Below are 21,297 nucleotides of genomic sequence, written 5' to 3'. Positions count from 1 at the left end.
TTTTAATTTTTTTTCGTATAAATATATATATATATATATATATATATATATATATATATATAGAAAATTAATGTATCTTATAATGTTTTATATAAAAATGTTACAGTTTAATATTAAATTGTACTATCATAACATGAATTTATTTAAAAAAAATTTAAGTTATTTTTATTACAAGAACCTGAGCTATGTTCATTATTAACATTATTCATATGTATGAATTGAATAAGATTCTAACAATAAAATGTCTATATCATAAATAATAAATACAAATATATATTATATTATTATATAAAAACTGTAATTGTCATGATATATCAAATTTCGCGCCATTAGTGTCTTAGAAAACCGGAGCCGGAAATTCTACTTCAGTGACGCAGTGGCGTAATCTTTTGCGGTCTATCGGTTGCTTTGCGATTCTTTCACGTAAACGGTAACGTAAAATGGCGAATTGGACGTGTTATTTACTTACGCGAAGTATAACGAAATAACTAGATTACAATATAAAGAATATTTGTTACTGCTAAATTTGGAATTGTGTATTTACTTCTCCTTACACAAACGACTGTAAGTATCATAGTTGTCAATTTAATAAAAAATTTATAACGTGTGCACTAGACGTCGGTTCATATTCAAGTCGGTAATTCCGCATGTTTTTCATATGAAATTGACAATAAAATTGCTTTATAGTATAGCAAAATGTAAATGTTTGTATTATTATTTCATTATAATTTTTGTTTAAGATAGTTCAAATTTTGAAATAAGGTTATGATAAAATTCTTAAACAATTTTACTATCATATATCTTGCACGTTTCGAAGTTAAATTACATATATATTTTATAATACATTATAATATTTACATCGCTAATGCATGTATTTTTATTTTTATTTGTAATTTTAATTCTTTAATGGATATATAAAATCCAGATCGATTTCTTCATCTTCTAGGTTATGATTCTGTAAAATTTAAATATTGTTCATATTCAAGTTGTTTTAATTTCTCATTTTATATATTTATAAATGCTAAAAGTAATAATATTAGAAACTATAAAAAAAATAATCACCACATGTTCAAGTTTATTTTATATTCACATATATTATAATAAGTATTGTACTTTATTTATCAATTTATATCACATGTGTTACAAAATCTCAACAAATCATTAAAAAGATTTCCTTATATTTTTTATAAAATATTCTTTATATTTAAATTAAATTTTCAAACTGGTATAATTGTAAAATATGTATATTTAATTTATATATTATTTTATTAAATTAAAAGTTAATATAATTATTATTTACAAACAAATAATAAAATATTATTAAATATACATTTTTATTATAATATATTTTACTAATCATTTTTTTTCTTTTATCTTTATTTTCTATAATTTTTATAATATTTATTATTAAGAATATATATAATTATATATTCTATAGATTATTAAAATATATTAATTAAAAATTACTTTTAATGCTAAGATAAAATTGTAATTTAAAAGGAATCTTATTTTTGTTATTAATGTAATATTTCAATTATTTATATTATTAAATGTAAAATATTATATTTTTAAAATTAATTAATAGATATTTGTACATTAATATTTTTATTGAGAGAAATTAAAAAAAAAATAATATAAGTAAAATATTAATGTTATAAGTTAAAATATTAAAAAGATCCAGTTATTCGATAGTTATTTAATAAATATTAAATTTATTATATTTATTAAATATATAATGAATTTATTGCATAATATACGTTCTAATAATATGTTTTTTATATTATATGAATTGATTATAAATATCTTTAATGTTTGACAATTTTTAATAATTTATTCTATTTTCAATTAGCTATTGCTATTTATGCTAGTTATATGTGAATACGTATTAGATATTTAATAATGGAACGTATCTCACAATTTGAAATAAAATAAAGAAAAATATAATATTAAATTTTTTGAAAATAATATTAATACAATATTAATACAATATATAATTTTAATGAATCTTTTAATATGCTATTTTAATAATTTTAAAATTATAAAAATTCTCTTGTTTAAAATTTTGCATGTTAGGTATAAATTAAAGAAATGCTTTTGTTTAAAATTCACAAAAATATTATTATTATTATTGTTATTATTATTATTATTATTATTAATTATTCTATAGTTTTCATAAAATTATTTATTAATAAATTTTTGTCTAAATTATAAATCTTTGAAGCACATATTGTACAATAATTTTTAAATATTTTCATTTTACATAAAGTGCAACAGAAATTCATATTTAGATTTAATTTTCAATTATAACATGATATGGGATGGTTTTATGCAATTTTTAAAAAATTATTTGTAGGAGACTACTTAAGAAGTTTAACTTTTTACTTTATGTCCATTTATAAATAAAATAAAATATTTTTTATGCTTTTTCTATTTATTAATGTTATATTTTGTAATTTAATAAGATATATCTTTAAAAATATATTCACTTAAAACATTTATCATAATATACATGAAATATAATTAAAAATAAAAATTGTATATAGTAAATATAAAGCATAATTTAATATAAAAAAATTATTACTATTTAATTTAGGAATAAATCATGTTTTACGATTTTTTTATCTTTAATTAATATACATCATTTAATATATATGATCTTTTATTATTGAAATATTTAATATTTTTATATATTTTTGTTCTTTTGTTTTAGATTTAAAAAAAATATTTAATTCAAATTAAATATGATATACATTTTAATATGATTATGAAAAAATATTAAGCAGTGTTAATTTGAACTATTTTAATAAAGAGAGAGAGAGAGAGAGAGAGAAGCTCAATATATTTTAACTTAAAAAAATTTTTGCATATACTTTTGTCTTCTCTTTTTCTAAATAATAATAATTTATATAAGCATATATTTAAAAAAACACAAGTAACTTTAAATTACTTTTAATAGGTTTTATTGTGCAGATACTAATTCATCGTTCTACAGATATGATATTGATGGACTGGTGTAATTCAGTGTAGTACTGACATTGATCGATTTTATCTAAATAAGTTGACGAAAGATCATATTTGCAAGCATTTAAGTCTTGAATACTATGGCACAATATTATAATTTTGTGACCAATGCCAGTGGTACATTAACACTTGAAGAAGTACAGAGAATTTGCTCTGTAGAGGGACAAAGTGTACAATTAGTTGTTGAAGACATAAATAATGGTGGTAATGGTTCTCAACAATTTTTGACTTATACTACTGCACCACAAAACACTGGGCAAGCAATATTTTCACAGCAAATTAATTTAGGGAGTCAAATTTCTACAACACAATTGGATCAAGGGTAATTTGTGCGCATGTATTTTAATTATTCAAATATTGAAGTAGCAGTGTGATATCTTTTTGCTTTTTTATCTTATTGATATGTATATATTGATATACATACAGAAATATAAAAAATATTAGATATTCGAGGAAAATAAAGGGGTATTGGTATATGGTTCTGATCATGAAAACTAAATACCAATTATTTGGCATGTTATTAGAGTATAAAAAATATTTTTTTATTTTTGCATTGTAGAAATATATTTTATAGTGTGTTATATGTGATTATATAGTATTTAAATTCTTTAATTTTATAGACAGATCTATATAATTTCATGTATATAATGTGTTTTATATATACAGAATACAATTAAAATTTTGTCAATGTTTAAAATTATGATTATAATAAACGATTATATTTGCTTTGATATGTATTAGAAATGTAACAGATTAATAAAACTTCTTAAGGTAGTCTTCTAATTATATATATAGAAATAAAATATATAAAAAGTTTAAAACCTACTTTTATTAATTTTTATAATATTTTTAAGGATAATAATTAAGAATAAGAATAATGCGTTATTTATTTTCTATAGTGAAAATTTTCTATAGAAATTTGAATATTATTTTAATATATTATTTTAATATATTGTACATGTGTGCCTCAAAGAATTCTTTTATAATTAATAAATTTTTATTTAATAATGAAATATTATATTTAGGTGATTTAAATCATTATAGTAAATTTATGTGAAATATTTGAAATCCATGCATATTGTGTAAGTTTCATTATTCACATTATAAAATAAATCATAAATATAAATGTAATTATTCATTCATTGAATGAGAATCAAATATATGAATAACTTACTTAAAATTATAAAATTATTCATTTATTATTATATAATATAATTAAATATATTATTATAATATAATAGAATAAATAGTTTATAAAAAATGAACTACTTTTAAATGTGAAATATAATATACACTAATAAATCAAATATCTTTAAATATGACATAATATCATTATGACTTAAATACAAAATTTATATAACATATATTTGTAACATAATTATAACATATACATTATACATTATAATGTTTTTGAGAATTTATATTTATATATATTAAATTTTTAATTTTAATATTTATATATATATTAAATTTTCTATATTAATTTTTTTTTAATTATAATTATTTTAATAATTTTATATAATTTATTATATTATATCTTTTATTTTTATTTTTTTTAATAATTAATTATTCATAAAATAATATTTTTAAACTAAAATCTTAGGAAATTTATATATATAAATTATAACAAATATATATTGTACTTATATTTACATAATTCATATAAAAGCACTTAGATTAAAATTTTATGGTGCAATTTTTATTATTATAATTTTATTTTATATTATATTATTATAATATTTTATTTGCAATTTAAATGTACATAAAATGAATATTTCTTTCAGTTATATTCTATACAATAAAATTAGAGATGTACCAATGCACCCTTTTTTTTCCTCGTGCTTTTCACATATAAATTAAATTAAACTGTTACATATGTAATTGATATATTATAATTTCCATAAATAAAAACAAATTTTCATAGAAGATTTTTGTATTACGTATTGATAAGATATGTTTTCAATTTATTTAAATGTAAACTAAAAATTGTAGAAAGGAAGTATTTAATTGATTTATAAATGTATATTAATGAATCAAAAAAAGTAGTTTGCATTGTTTTATTAAAATATTTGTTATTTCAAATTTTTAATATGATATATTATTATTTTCAGACAAAATGTATTTATAATCAAAACAAATACAAATGAATTAACTTCACCTCAAAGTGTATTAAAAACTACAACAGTGAATGATAATACTATAGGAGGAAATATTGTAAACATTGTGGATAATAAAGGTAAATTTGCAATTATATAACATTTTTTTAAATAAATACAATAAAGAATGAAATTATTATTTAAAAAAATATAATTATTATTAAAAAATATAAAATAAAAAATTATTATAAATTATTATAAATAAAATATTATTATAAAATAAAAAAATTTTATAATATTAAAAAGCAATTTATAAAAACACTTTCTTATTTAGGTTCTAAAACATTTATAGGTTGTAATAATGATGGACAACAGATACAATGGATAAAAATGCAAGAAAATAGTATTAGTGTAAATGCAGTTTCAAAACAGGGTGCATTGATATCAGAAAAAACTCAAACTGCCAATTTAAATGAAAATCAAAATAATACTTCTTCACAAGTAAGTGTAAAAAGCCAAAATAATTTTATCTTGCAAATTGTTAAGTGCAATATTAGTTATATATAATTTTAGAGTCTACTACATGGATCTTGTGAATTATCATCACAGAATAGTGAGCTTGTAAAAAGGAAACCACTTAGATCATACCAAAACAGAAATCGACCAGTATCAAACAGTGTACAAACAGGAATCTCAACTATTGATAGGGTGAATGTAACAAATAATATTGGAACTCAAATATCAAACGCTAATGCGTCTAATATCAGATTATCTACACCTTCATTTTGTAATAAAACAATTAGTCCTACTGGACAGAATGTGACACAAATTTCTACACAGATACATTCTCCTTTGAGTACAGTTCATACTAGACCTCAAGCTTCTACTTTACCAAAAAATTCCTTAAAAATGCAACAGCCTAAAATGGAACAAACAAGATTAAAACAAATGCAAAATCAAAGACAAATACAAAATGATAAAAGATTGCAAGGAAATAATATGCAACGATTATCAAATATTGCTTCACATTCAATGCAAACTTCATTAAATAATCCTACACGACAACAAACAACTACAAATTCAATACAACAAAAACAAATGTCATCTTCATTACAGTTACAATTTCAAAAACAAACAACAACACAAAAATCTCAATTTGAACAATCATCACTTTCATCTCCATCTGAAAATGTTCATAATGCTATGAATGTTGAACCATTAGAATCTTCATCAATTTGTGAAAAAGGTCCAACAAATCAACAAAGCTTTTCTTCACAAACTGATTCAGAAAATAATTTATCTGAAAGTGTTGCCTTTCTTGAAAAAATTATTCATAATCCAACAAATACTAAAGTTCAACATCAAATACAAGGAAATACTGCAAAAATGTTAGTTAAACTTTCTAATGGCGAACAGAGATTAATTACATTTGATATACCTCATGAAGATTGTACAGTTCAAGATTTATTGGAACAGGTATTTCGATAATTATAATAATAAATTTTATAAAAATGTTTAATAAAAAGTATATATCAATAATAATATATCAATAAAAAAAATTATTTGTATTTTTAGGCAAAAATCGTACTTCGTGGAAAAACAAGCGTTTCATTAATTTTTGATCCTACTTTGGGTATAAATTATATTGTAGAAGCTGGACCTGGTGCAGTTGTATCACTTGATATGGATGAAAATGATGGTTCTCAAGATAATACAAATAGTAGTTTAGATAATTCTCATAGGTGAGCTTTTCAATATATTCTTAATTAAATATTTAAATTATTAGATATTATAATTTAAATATATTATTAAATATATAATTAATATAAATAATTTTTATATTATAATTTAATATAAATTATTAAATTATTAGATATTAAATCTACATATGAATATAAAGCATTTTAAATATCATATAAATGATTTCAGTTCACCTGATGAGAATAGTAATCCTGTACAACAAAATGAGGTGAGTTCTAATTTTTTTTTAATTTCATATTGATTTTTGCAATAACATTCATAATGATTTTAATGAAAATTTATTTAATTTATTATATCATTTTTTTTATTTTTTTATATATATTTAATAATGTTGTAAGATTTATAATTTTATTAGGATATTAACATATTCGTAAAATATCTTTAGAAATTTGATTCTAGACTAAAATAAATATAAAAGTTGTTAATTAAAAATTTCAATCAAGATTTATTTATTAACTTATAAACAATTTAAATTTGTGTTAGACAAAGTAAAATGAATATAGAACATATTTATTTCCTTTACATTGTTATCTAATTATGTTTCCATTTTGTTTCATCTAACATGAATTTTAATTGTAACTGAATAAATAAATCTTAATTGATTTTTCTATATCAACTTTCGTTTTTAGAATAAATATTCATAAAATATTCTTCAAAATTAACATATAATATATTAATATAATGTATTAATATATTAATTTTCTATAAAATATAAAAATATTTTAAATATATTATTATAAAAGAAGTATTAATATGAAGTATCAGTGAAGTTATTGACAATATAAGATTAACAAATTATTCATGTAATAAAATGGAAAATCAAGAATCTTTTAAAAAATTATTTTTCAAGAATATATTTATATATTCAACATATAATTTTTATAAAATATTTATGCGAAATTTTAAAATTTATAAAAATAATTAAATTTATTTATATGACACGAAGTTTTTAAAAAATATATCAGAATTATTACATATATTATATAAAATATATTAATGAAATTTTGATTAAAATATATAATTATTTATATAATAAACATTATAATGAATACTAAAAATATTTGTTTACTTTAACATTCATTTGAATTTATTGCTATATAATATTGAAAAAGTAATAAAATATTGTATTTACTATTATAATACTATTACTATTACTATTGCTATTACTATTACTATTATAATAGTAAATAATAGTAACAATAGTAAATACAAAATGCACTTCTATCTAAGATTCTATATTTGAAAACATAAAATAACTTTTTCTTATCAGTAACATTTTAATAACATAATAATATTTTAATTTAAATAAAAATTTAAATTTTTGTTTATGTAAATGATGAAAATTTTAATTTAAAATTTATTTAATTTTATTTTTAAAATGTATTTTCAAATATAATATTTTTTGGCTTATTAACTATATTTTTTCTTTAAATGTGTAATATTAAATAGTTGAAATATATTTAGAAAGTATATAGTAAGTCAAATATTTTTGCAATCTCATGCATGTATGCACATTTATAATTGTATTGCTATTAAAAATTTATTGTTAAAAATTTAAATAATTATACTTTTAATTCTGATTTCTAATTTTTTTTTTTTAAATATATTAGAATTAATAAATGTTTCTTGAAAAAGTTTATAAATTTGTAATAATAACTAAACTAAATGAAATAATAAATAAAAATAAAAAGATAATAGAACAAAAGAAACAAAAGAATTTTGTTGTGTAATGTTATTACTGTATATTTTAAATAAATAAATATTTTAGACAAAAATTTGTGTTAAATAAATAAATATTTTAGATAAAATTTATGTTAAAATACAAATATGTTTAATTTAAAAAAAAATAATATAAAAATTTTGAAAAAATAATTGAATGAATCTGTTATATGATTGCTTCAAAAGTACTTATGTAAAAATAAGTATACATATAAAAAATGAAATCTATATATATCGAATAAATATTTGAATTTTATTAAATAATAAAAAAAATTGAATTTATTACTTAATAGTAATAAAATTAAATTATTAAATATAAATTAAATAAAATTATTAAATATTAAATTATAAATTAATAAAAAATTGATATATTTATTGATATATATACACACATTTTTTAAAATATATTTTGTAATTTTTAAAAAAAAACTTTTTAACATTTTATTAGAAGTAATTATTAAATTTTATATAAAGCTGCATTTAAAACTAAAAAACAAAATATTATAATAATAATAAATTTTATATGTAATTTATAATTATATATAAAACTTTAATCTAATTTATTAATTTAATTATAATATTATTATATTAATAAATATGTATATAATATAAATAATTCAAAAAAATATTCAAATATTTTATTAGAAAATTCACTAACTATTTATTATTATTATTTAATTTGAAAATTCTAATTTTAATAAAAATTTATGTATATATAGAGCACAATGATTTATATATGAGTTTATTATACAGCAGTTTTTTTTACAATGCAAAATATTTTTAAAAGAATCCATTTTAAAAATGTCAACATTTGTTCATATTTATTGAAAAGAAGCTTGAGAAGAATATCTTGAAATATTTTTATATAGAATAGAATCTTAGAGAGTATTAAAATTCATTAAAACATTAAAACATTTTATATATTTAAGGTTTTTTTTACCTCAAATTAAAAAGTACCAAAAAAAAAAAAAAAAAAAAATGAAATTTTAAGAATTTCATCTTCTCAAGATAATAGTTAAAAAAAAAAAAAATCTCGATATTCGTATTTTATAATAATTATTATAATATTTTTAAAATCCATCTAATATGTATATTTTTATTATTTTATTTATAGCAAGATTTTGAATATTTTCATGAGCTATTTATATAATGTTATATACTCACTGATAAAATGTTAAATTTTTAAATTAAATAAATTAAATTAAATAAAATGTTATGATTTTTTGTAATATGAATTAGATATATAATTTTTCCATTTCCATCAAAAAAGTTTTTTTGCATGAAATATAAATTTTCATTGTTTCATTAATAACTTATAAATTTTCACTAGATTATATTAAATAAATTATAAAATTTTTATAGAATTATTCTTAATACAAAAATATTTCTTAATTAGAAATATCTTTTGTAGATATTAAAATTTTATGACTGAAATTATCAAGGATATAAAATAAAATATTAAAATGATTAATGCACACATTAAATGATTTATACATTTTTTCCAATTTTAATAATATTATAATTACCTTCTCTATAGTATAGCAAATATTTTTATAAATAATTTATTTTATGTGTAACGAAAAAGTACAATATATTTTTTATATTTATATTATTTTTAATATATCTTATTTTTAATTATTTTACAGGAACCTATATATATAGAAGGAATGTTGGCTGTTTGTTCTCATTGTGGCATTAGCTCTATTGACTTTAATCGATGCCTAAGATGTAAAAGAAAATTACCAAAAGATGTAAAATCCATACCAATGACAATGGGTATGCAAGAAAAGAAAGAAACAATGATATCTGTTGATGTAAGTTATGAAACTATATAAAACTATTATATTATTATAAAACAATGAAATTTTTAAAAAATTTTTAAACTATTTGTAACATTATTTTATCATTTTCGTATAAATTTTCGTATAAATTTAAAGAAAGTTTTTAATATGTATTATTAAAATATGATCATTATATAAATTTTTAAATTAAATGATTAATTTATTTAATCTTTTTCAGACTTTTTACAAAAAAAACAATGAACGTAATTCATCAGCAAAATTAGAAAAGTTAGAGCGAGATGGATCTGTGTATAAACGTGGAAGAGGAAGAGGAAGAGGTGTTTCAAGATCAAGGCCTATTCATAAAGAGCCAGGTAAACAAAAAAAAAAAAAGAAAAGAAAAAAAAAGGGGGGGGGGGAAGAAAAAAAAAGAAAAAAATATTTTATGATTTTATTTTAAAGTATAATACTATTTTGTGTAAGTTTAAATAATAGATATATAGGATGCGAGATATATAAAAGAATATTCCTAAATATTTTCATTGCATTTGAATACAAGAGAAAATAAGAGTAACAAAATTCTAATCAATTTTCCAAAAGAAAATATGATAATGGAAGGATTATTTTCCTCAAAGTCATCAGTATTTTCTTAAATGGAACATATGTTTTGTTTAATACTTGAACTAAAGAGAAATAAAACGCAAAATTAATAGTACGTATTTACGTTCTGTTTGTCTTACACATTATAAGATGTTTAATGTGAAAGATATATAAAAATAAATGTTTAAGCAGTGATAGTCTGGATTTATGTTCTAACTTTTTTCTTCACTTGTTATTTGAAACGTTATTCAGATAATATTTCTAATAGAATTATGCAATTGATACAAAAAATTATATAAAAAATTCAACAATATTATAAATGGTAATTATAAATTTGTGTGATATTATAAATGTGAAATAATAACATTTATTTTCAATTATTAAATAATCAATTTAACGTAATAATCAATTTAAATAATCAATTTAAATAATCAATTTAAATAATAATTTTTTTATTAATAATAACACAATTCATAAGTATATATAATAATTATAATATATATTTTTTTATTTTTTATTATAAATTAGTCTTTATAAAATTATTTTTAAAAATTTTTAACAACAAAATCTAAAAATAAAAAATTAATAAATTTGCATTTTTCATTTGTTCAATTTCCAAAATTTCATTATATTATTTTTTAAACTTCTTGAATTATAAATCAGATCTAATTTAGATCTTTCTTCTATACTTTATAAATATTGATTTCATTTTTAATTTATATCCTAAAGATACATATAATAAGTAAAACATTTATAATATAAATAAATGAAAAAATGAATGATCTTAAAAAAAAAATATTTCTATTATCATATTTTTCCTTTAAAACTATAATATTTAGAATAATTTTCATGGTTGTAATTTAAAAGTTCATATGCGATGGAGATTTTTAAATAAATTGTCTTATAGAATCTAAAATACTTCAAATGTGATATTTTTTATTCAGAATGTTTGACAATATCATCTGATGAAGAAGAAGAAGGCAAAAAAAGATCGGATTCTAGTAACAATATATTTTCAAATGATATGAGTAATAATTATAGTGATGAAATGGATACCATTCTTGAGAAAGAACCAATAATTACGAATAATTCTGTTTCTGATACAAATCCGGATTATATTATGGAGAGTGAAGATATTAAAGGTAATTTTTGAATATATATTTAAATGATGTATGATTTCTTCATAGTATATACATATATTGATATATTCCTATTTATTCCTATATATTAAATATTGAATGATAAATATTAATTATATATTGAAAGAAAAAAAAAATAAAAATAATTATTTTTCAGATAATACTATGCAATCTCCACATACTTCTTTATTGTGTAGAACGGTAAGGATAGGTTCTTATAAATATATTCCTCGGGATAGAGTCTTAATCTCGCAAAATGGAGTAAGATTTGGTGTACCTTTATTGGAAGATGGTATTTATTTTATTAATTACTATATATTTATAATATAAAATAGCGTATATTATTATAATTATTTTGATAAATATTTATTCTTTACAATTATTTACATATATTGCAGAAAAAACCTTTGTAACATTAGATGTTAAGGTTCGAGATATAGTAAAAGTACTAATTCATTTTGGTAAATCAATGCCAGTGCTTTTCTTTTATACATCTATTACTACTGGAGCTATGATTCGTGAATTATTAGGAATGCAGGATCCGAAAGGACCATACTATGATCCTGCTGGAAAAGGTATCAATTTTAAGCATATTTAATTATAATATAATTATAATATATTATATTATATTATATTATATTATATTATATTATATTATATTATATTATATTATATTTTATAATATTATAAATAAAATAAAAATATGAATATTTTATAGATCATACACATAAACGAATAACTTTACTGCCAGAAAAATTATCAGAAGAATCAAAAGTTGTATTAAAAACATTGTTTACGCGAAGAAACTTATTAGAAGAATTAAATGCAAAAGAAGCAAATGATATTCTTATACGAGCATCACCGAAAGATGTATGTATATTCCTTAAATATACAAAGTTATTATTTAAAGAAATAATTTTAAATAAAATTTTAAATAAAAATTATAGTAGAATATTTATTACATGAATTAATTTGCATAATTAGTTTTAAAATTTGGATATCTTTATTTTTTTGAGTTTTATTTACATAAAATTATGTAAATAATTGCTAGTCCAAAATCTTGATCATTAAAAATATATTTGCTATTTCCCATAAATAAGATTTTCTTTTTTTTTTATATTATATTAATCATATTTTATAATATATTTTTATTAACTTCGTTGCATATTTTCCATGTTTAAATTTTTTGGTTACATTATATTTTTTTTAATTACTAGTATATTTTTTTTTGGTTGATAATAGTAAAATATATTATACATATATATTAATTTCATATTGAATCATCAATAAATAGAATTCACTTTATAGAAAAAAATAAACATACATATATACATGTTTACATATACTGTTTTAATAAAAATATTAAAATATTAAAAATCTTTTAAAATATTAAAAAATATTAAAAACAATATTATTATATAATGTTTAAATATATATATTAAAAATTATTATAAAACACAACATTAATATAAAGTTATATAATTTTAATAATATAGGTTCTACTTCAGTATTCGTGAAAAAACTTAAAATATAATAAACTTTTTCTAGAGTCTACAAATGCAAAGTTTGTCAAGAAGAGAACTTCAAATGGGAACAGCAGCTAATTTGAATATAAATGGTGGTATACAAACGTAAGTAATAAAATTAATTATAAAATAAAAATTATTAATTATATTTGTATGTATATGTAATATATATATATCAAATATTAGTATATATAGAAAATACTACTTATACTTATAGTATATTTATGCAGTGAATCTATTATATCTATATACCTATATATCTTTTATAATTTTCGGAGTATTTTAAGAATTGATTAAATAGATGCCATTTTAATATTTTACAAAATTTCTTAGTATTTTCCATATAAATATTTTATTAATATATATATTTAAATATTTTCATATAAATCATAAACATAATATAATATATTTGTTGTTTATAGAATAACTGTATACCCACCACCACCTGCCAAAGGTGGTATAGCTATTAATACTGAGGATTATTTATGTCTTGGAGAGGATCAATTTTTAAATGATGTAATTATAGACTTCTATCTAAAATATTTGACATTGGAAGTTCTATCAGAATCTGATCAACAGAGAACTCATGTATTTAGTTCGTATTTTTATAAGCGATTGACAAGTCCACACACTCAAGCAGTTGAAAGCAATGTGCCTCTTACACCCGCTGCTAAGAGACATGCAAGAGTTCAAAAGTGGACGAAAAATGTCAACATATTTGAAAAAGATTTTATTATAATTCCTATAAATGAACAGTAAGTTTGTTTATTGCACATTTTTTTCTGTTTTTCCTTAAATTAAAGTATTAAATAACAATTCTTATAAAATGTTAACGTATAAAAATGTTACAGTGCTCATTGGTTTTTGGCTATTATTTGTTTTCCTGGATTAGTGGGTAAAGTTTTTGCACAAAGTAAACGATCTGATGAAAATGATATTCGTAAAACTGTACAAAAAAGTAAAAAATTAAAAGAAGTAAAACTTCAAACTGTTACTATTGGAAGTACAACACTCAAACCAGTGACAACTACTGTAACTATAGATCAGGGTGATGATGGTTCAGAAAGAGATGAAGCTGAAGGCGATGATGAAGAAATGGAAATGGATAGCGAAGATGACGTAAGTAAATTAATATTTTTTTTTACAGGATGTTGAATACATGAGTATATTTATGAAATACTTTTCAAATATCAATTTTAAAGAAAAAAATATAAAATATATCAAAAATTGATAAAAAAAAGTATTGTTGAGATTTATAACGTAATAAATAAGTTTATGTTAGATGAAAGAAATAGATTAAAATGGTTCCAATTTTTTATCTTACATAAATTTAGATTTTATAATTTAATAAAAAAGATTCAATTAATATTTTTATTAATTAGAATATTAATTAGAAAATTATATTATGATCATATGATTTATATCAATTTTTGGTCTTTAGAATCAATTTTAAAATTTTATGAATATATTAAAAATATATAAATTAAATATTAATAAAATTAATACTTAATTTATAAATTTAGTAATTAAAACTTAGTAATACGAATATGAATGACTTTTAATATAGGATGAATTAGAAACAACAGAAAATAAAAATTTATCGCCAAAAACGGAACAAAATGTATCACAGGAAAAAGATACTGTAAAAATGTAAGTATTTTTAAAAATAATTGTTAAGTCCCAAATAAAATACATGATTCATTTTTTTTTTTTTTTTATAGACCCTGCATATTAATATTTGACTCCCTTGCGGGAGCAAGTAGAGCACGTGTAGTAGCTACATTAAGAGATTATTTAAGTTGTGAGTATGTAGCAAAAATGGGATGTGAAAAAGTATTTTCAAAAGATACTATTAAAGGAGCATCGTTAAAAGTTCCTCAGCAATCAAATTTCACTGATTGCGGATTATATGTATTACAATATGTGGAGAGCTTCTTTAAGGTAAATTTATTTTTTGAATTCATATTTATATGTTTATATACAATTATCTCTTGAATTATTTATTATTCAAATAAAATATTTCAGAACTTTTATTAGACTAATAAATATTTCATAAGATAATTGTATACAATATTTAAATAGGTAAATAAAATAAGAATTATAGAATATATAATATATAATAAATTTTTATTTCAGAATCCCATTAAAGATTATACTTTGCCGATAAAAACATTGAAGAATTGGTTTGAGGAAATAGTAGTAACAAGAAAAAGGGAAGAATTATCAAAATTATTAATTAAATTGATGAATGCAAAAAAAGGAGACAAAAATATAACAATACCTGCTGTAAACTTTCCTACTCAAGATGGTAAACTAAAAATTAAGGCTGAAAATCATGTTGATGCGAAATCTGTAAAAACTGATGTTGAAGATAAAAAAAAGCCTACTTTAGATGGAGAAAATCGTAGTAGTAATAATATACCAAATCAAACGGAAAGTACTGAACCAAGTACTGAAGTAGTTAATAGAACTACATACCAGATCATTCCGTGTTCTCCATGTACAAGTTCTAGTTCGTCTGAAAGTAATTCGACAGAAATGCTGACTGAGACTAAAGCTCCTCATTCGAGGTAATTTTATAATTTTATAATTAAAAAGCTAAATATTCTGCAATAAAATCGATATTGTATTTAATGATTTATTCTAAACTAAAATTATTTTATAAATTATAAATCAATTCCAAATTCGATTTTCAAATATTGCATTTTTATTAATATAATAGAATAGAATATAAACTCATAGAAAAATGCAGTATTTAAGATTGAATACATAACATTAAATATTCAATTTTATAATATATTTTTGCAATATATATATTTTGTAGTATTTTGATAGGTATTAATAAGTATATTTTATTGAATTGAATTGATTTTTTTATAAAATTTTATTAACTTTGAATTATTCTTCAGACATGCGAAAATAATAAGCAATTCTTATTAATATCATTATTTTACATATTAATATTTTATCTCTAAAATTTTTAGTATAAAAATGAATATTAAATCAAAATAAATAACATTTTAGATAATAAACATTTTTGTTTTTGATATTATTGATATTATTGATATTATTTAATATTGTAATTTATATAAATATATATCTTTTTTTTCTTAAAATAATTTTTTGATTTTTAATGTTTTCCAAATTTTTCGATTTCATTGCAGAACATATTATGTAATATAATTATTATATAAATGTAATATAATTATATAATAATATAATATACATAATAATTTATATTTTTAAATTTTCGTTTTTAAATTTATTTAATAGTATTAATTTTCATTTTAGATCATCAAGCGAAACAATGTCCTACTTAAAATCGAAACGGATTTCCAGGTTAATGTTGAAAACAGAGAATCAAGGTGACTCTCAAATGGCCAAGAAGCACAAAGGAGAGTCTTTTGATTCTTGTAAATAAATGTTACTTTCTTTTTTATAATGCTAAAGTTATCCCACATTCATAAACAAACATGAAATCATTTATCTATGTAATAAATGTAGTTAATACTTCATAAAACGAATAAAAACATCCAATCATAACTGTATACGTTGTAATTAAAATTTTTGCCACTATCAACAAAACGAAAAGATTATATTATAAAATTGATATATTATTTGTATTTAGAGGTATTTTTGAATTGATTTTTGAATCATAATGTATTTTTAATATAACTATTTGATTGGTTAACATTTAATATGTATTTCTAGGATATCGTTTTATTTCATTCAAGTTAATTAACTCTATCAAGAATTGTTGGCGCGTTAGTTTTATTCAACCATTCCAAATCGTCTCGAAACAGAAAAATATAAAATTAAAAAAATATGTAAATTTTATTTTATTATTAAAAATAGATGATTATTAAAAGATTATAATACAAAATAATTATTGTAAGTATAAATTAAACATTTATTTTGTGTTTTTTGATTTTTTAAAACGTAAAACAAAAAAGTAATAATATAAAAAAAAAAAATAAATTGAACAAGATGTTTTTAAATAATTCCAAAGTAATAATTATATTATACTTGTGATACATTATTATTAATATTATATATTTATAAAAATGCTACTAAATATTTTATGTTTTATGATTGTACTGAAAAATAGTTGATAACCATCATAATGTGAATGTTCAATCAGATAATTTGGGAGACTAGCTATTTAAAGCCACGCGACATATTCACACAGATATATTCAATTACATTCGTTCGTTTTAAATAACAGCTAAGTAAAATCTTGGTGTGTGCAAAATAAAGAAAAAGATCAAGAAATAGATATTGTGCGAATATTTGATTTGAAAGAAATGGTAAAAGTGAATAAAATTCGATGATAAATATGTAAGTTAACGTTTCGTCATATATTTTTTGAGCATCACTTAAAATATTATCATAAATTTGAATAATGTTTTGCATAATGTTTGTTATTGCATAATGTTCTTCTTTTAGTTTCCTGTTACTTGTATATTATACATATATACATGTGACATTTATCTGTAATAATTTATAAGTTTAAAATTAATTGTATTTTGATGTGTTATTTTATATTTTTTTTAGATTAATATTTGTAATATGTATGTATACATACATGTACATTTTGCTATTATAGTATAAAATGCAAAATAAAAATAAATTTTTAATAGAAAACAATATTACAGATTACTAAATTAAATTAGATTAGATTATAGATTATATAAAGAAAGAGATGTTATAAATATAATTGCATTATAATTTCTAATTTCATGATTTTGTTACTTTTATAGTTTCTATCTTATAACATTAAATTTATATATAATATATATATATCAACACCATGGCTGCAACAATAATTGCCCTAGCAGTTTCTACACTGTACATTATACTTACAACTCTCATAGCTTATTGGATGAGAAGATATACTGACTATTATATACATGATCCGTTCGTAAGATCCCTATTTTTAGAAGGCATTGCTACCGGTGAACTTTGTGGAGCATGTTTCGAATTGATAATAAGTAAGTTTACCGAAGACATGATTTTTAATTATCGATAACAATTAAGATTAATCTCAAATAGAATCTGTATTTATATACGATATAACTTATCTTTCACATACTTTCATTATGGATTTAAAATTAGTGAGAACTGATCTTTAGTGTGCAAAGACATGATTTTTGGATTTAATAAATTTAAATATTATTTTTTTTATTTATCACGTATAACTCGATTTAATTTATTCATTAAAAATAATAAATTATCCAAAAATAATAGATTAATTAAAAAAATCAATATATAATTATATTAAAAATGTTAATATTTATTATAAAAAGATTTATTCAGCTAATTATTTTTTACGATATATATATATATAAAAAAATAAGAATAAAATTAATTAAATTGTAAAGATGTTACATTTTTGTAATATATGTGTGCTTTTTGTTATTTTAATTATATTATACCTTAGTTGCGGACAACTGGGGTGTTTCTATGTATGGCGTATATTTATTTGTACTGACGATTTGGTGGTCCCTAAATTGGGGTGACGCTACCGCTTGTCCATATACACACATCGAAGAAGTTGTCGAAGGAACGAAATCGGTACGCGATGCTTTCCTTTTAATATGGGCCGAACTTGTAGGTGGTCTTGCCGTTTTTAGATACATCCAATTGCTTTGGGCGCTTGAAATCGTTTCGACGCATAAAAACAAAGCATTCGAAGATTGTACTACTGATTTACAAGTAAGCGAGATGATAAATTATAAATTTATGTAAATAAAAAAATGATTATACAATAATAATACAAAAAAAGATATTAAATTAAATATACAAAAATATAAATTTTTATATTTAAGAATGTATAGTAAAATTCTTATAATTAGACGTATTAGAAAATGCTAAATTTTTATATTACATATATCTTTAATATCATAAAGTAGAAATGGTCATAAATATAATATAATAATATAATTTGTTGACAAGAATAAAAAAAAAATATGTATCATAAAATATACAAAGAATTATATAAATATGTTCATTTAATATTCGAAATTATATGTTATGAATTATGATTATTGAATTATTGAATATCGAAATATTATTCGAATTTTACTATAGTATTTTGATAATATTAGAAATTAGAAAATATGAAATTAATAAGGCAGAATATATTATCCTGAATAATAATGAATCTTTTTTTTTTTTTTTTTTTTTTATTTTTTTTTTTATTTTTAAGGTACCCGTAATATTTGGAGCATTTATCGAATGTGTGGCAACTTGTATATACAGAGTAGTTTCACGTGGTTTAAGCGAGATAAATTCAAGGATTAATGTTATTATCGATTCCTTTATTGGAACTACTTTAGTTATTGCAGGTTTGGTTAATTGCCTATATAATCTTAAAATTATATCTATTTATTTTATTCATTTTTATATTGTTTAAATTTTTGTATCTAAAATAGCTAAAGAAATGAGAAAAAGTTTTATGAAATTAGTAATTAGTAATAGATAGATATTAGATATTTCACACGCTTTCAACAAATAAATAATTATATCACATATAGAACATTTAATATTTCTATTAAAATAATGGATAACATTTGAATGAATTCTTTTTCAACTAAACGTATCCTTTTGCTTATCTATTCTTCTTTTAATATTAATAACATTATATTATATGTCACATGTCAAATTTTCTTTGAAAGAGAGGTGCAATTAAAATATTAAATTTATATTTAGAAATTATTTAAATAAATATTTTCTTATTAAAAAATTTTTAATTAAATTTACAATTATATTTACTCCTCACTTTTCTCGATTCAAGAAAATTTCTATAAATAAATATTCAAATATTAAATTTGTCGTAAGTATTCGATATTCAATATAATATTGTATTCATAAATCGGATCTTTTATATACTATTTTCTGAATACTTATCAATGTATTCATCGATAGTTGTTCCATTTTCATTCATTGATTTCAGCTTTCGATTATTCCGGCGGTTACTTCAATCCTGCACTGGCCACCTCCTTGAAGTACGGATGTTTGGGAACTTCCTTCATGGAGCACGTGATAGTTTATTGGGTCGGTGCGTGTGCCGGTTCCATTGCCTCTTTACGAGTTTATAAATCACCGTTCGTTCAGCAATACGTGGAACAGTATAAGGAAAAAACGCTTTAAGTTAGACAAAGATACAGTGGATCATTGCTCAAGTTTGTTGATTTTGTGTTATTTGATTTTTCTGTTGTTTATTTAACTTAAATGCGTTTTCTGTCTGTTATCATTTTACAAAATAGCGTATATATTTATAATACGATTGAAATAGAATAGTTATTATAAGGAATACATTTCTGCACAAAATTAGTCATTTTTATCGTACGTTTGTAAAATAGAAACGTTTTTTGGATTTACAGGGTGATAATTATACGATTTGAGTTCAAATTAATATAAATTTGATCCTGTATATAACGATGTTTGTAATGAATTAAAATTGTACAAAGAAATAAAATTATTTTGAATAATTTGTGTTTATTATGTAGATATAATTTGATTATTTCAAACAGATTGTTACTTTTAAACAATTAATAAAGATTTTATTAATTTATGTTCTTAGAAATGTTATATATGTATATATATATATATATATATATATAAATATTTATAAAAATATAATAATATAGTT

At 19.3% G+C, this 21,297-nt stretch overlaps 2 protein-coding genes and 1 long non-coding RNA gene across 7 annotated transcripts; 2 read left to right on the top strand and 1 right to left on the bottom strand.

The window, feature by feature from the left end:
- Positions 1-353: 353 nt before the first annotated feature.
- LOC100866704 (uncharacterized) lies at positions 354-17,191 on the top strand. 3 transcript variants are annotated; one of them, XM_086908355.1, is made up of 20 exons: positions 368-564; positions 2,957-3,343; positions 5,133-5,257; positions 5,470-5,618; positions 5,691-6,593; positions 6,693-6,859; positions 7,047-7,086; positions 10,244-10,411; positions 10,617-10,752; positions 11,923-12,120; positions 12,275-12,409; positions 12,516-12,692; positions 12,836-12,987; positions 13,666-13,748; positions 14,066-14,398; positions 14,495-14,762; positions 15,211-15,293; positions 15,365-15,584; positions 15,780-16,213; positions 16,935-17,191. In XM_086908355.1, the coding sequence occupies exons 2-20, from the start codon at positions 3,102-3,104 to the stop codon at positions 17,062-17,064; spliced, it is 4,143 nt and encodes a 1,380-aa protein (XP_086764481.1). In that variant the 5' UTR covers positions 368-564; positions 2,957-3,101; the 3' UTR covers positions 17,065-17,191. The 3 variants fall into 3 exon arrangements, with proteins under 3 accessions (XP_086764483.1, XP_086764481.1, XP_086764480.1); XM_086908354.1 differs by having other exon boundaries at positions 5,452-5,618; XM_086908357.1 differs by lacking the exon at positions 2,957-3,343 and having other exon boundaries at positions 354-564; positions 5,452-5,618.
- Positions 17,192-17,383: 192 nt separating this feature from the next.
- Positions 17,384-21,136, top strand: AQP (aquaporin). Of its 3 annotated transcripts, none has more exons than XM_086908359.1 (6): positions 17,384-17,534; positions 17,752-17,981; positions 18,404-18,634; positions 19,084-19,358; positions 19,852-19,990; positions 20,599-21,136. In XM_086908359.1, exons 3-6 carry the CDS (start codon positions 18,454-18,456, stop codon positions 20,793-20,795), a joined length of 792 nt encoding a protein of 263 aa, XP_086764485.1. In that variant the 5' UTR covers positions 17,384-17,534; positions 17,752-17,981; positions 18,404-18,453; the 3' UTR covers positions 20,796-21,136. The 3 variants fall into 3 exon arrangements, with proteins under 3 accessions (XP_086764485.1, XP_086764486.1, XP_086764484.1); XM_086908360.1 differs by lacking the exon at positions 17,384-17,534 and adding an exon at positions 17,609-17,651; XM_086908358.1 differs by lacking the exon at positions 17,384-17,534 and having other exon boundaries at positions 17,609-17,981.
- LOC147657559 (uncharacterized) lies at positions 17,634-18,506 on the bottom strand. Its single transcript, XR_015292157.1, has 2 exons — positions 18,229-18,506; positions 17,634-18,134 (listed from the first exon to the last, which is right to left on the bottom strand). It is a non-coding gene; the product is annotated as an uncharacterized LOC147657559 (long non-coding RNA).
- Positions 21,137-21,297: the final 161 nt, after the last annotated feature.

This window comes from Apis florea, unplaced genomic scaffold (genome assembly GCF_048593485.1).
Source record: "Apis florea isolate Af1SG1 unplaced genomic scaffold, ASM4859348v1 contig_3078_pilon, whole genome shotgun sequence".
Lineage (NCBI taxonomy): Eukaryota > Metazoa > Arthropoda > Insecta > Hymenoptera > Apidae > Apis > Apis florea.
The sequence above is the reverse complement of the archived record's forward strand: the minus strand, read 5'-3'. Positions and strand labels throughout refer to the sequence as shown.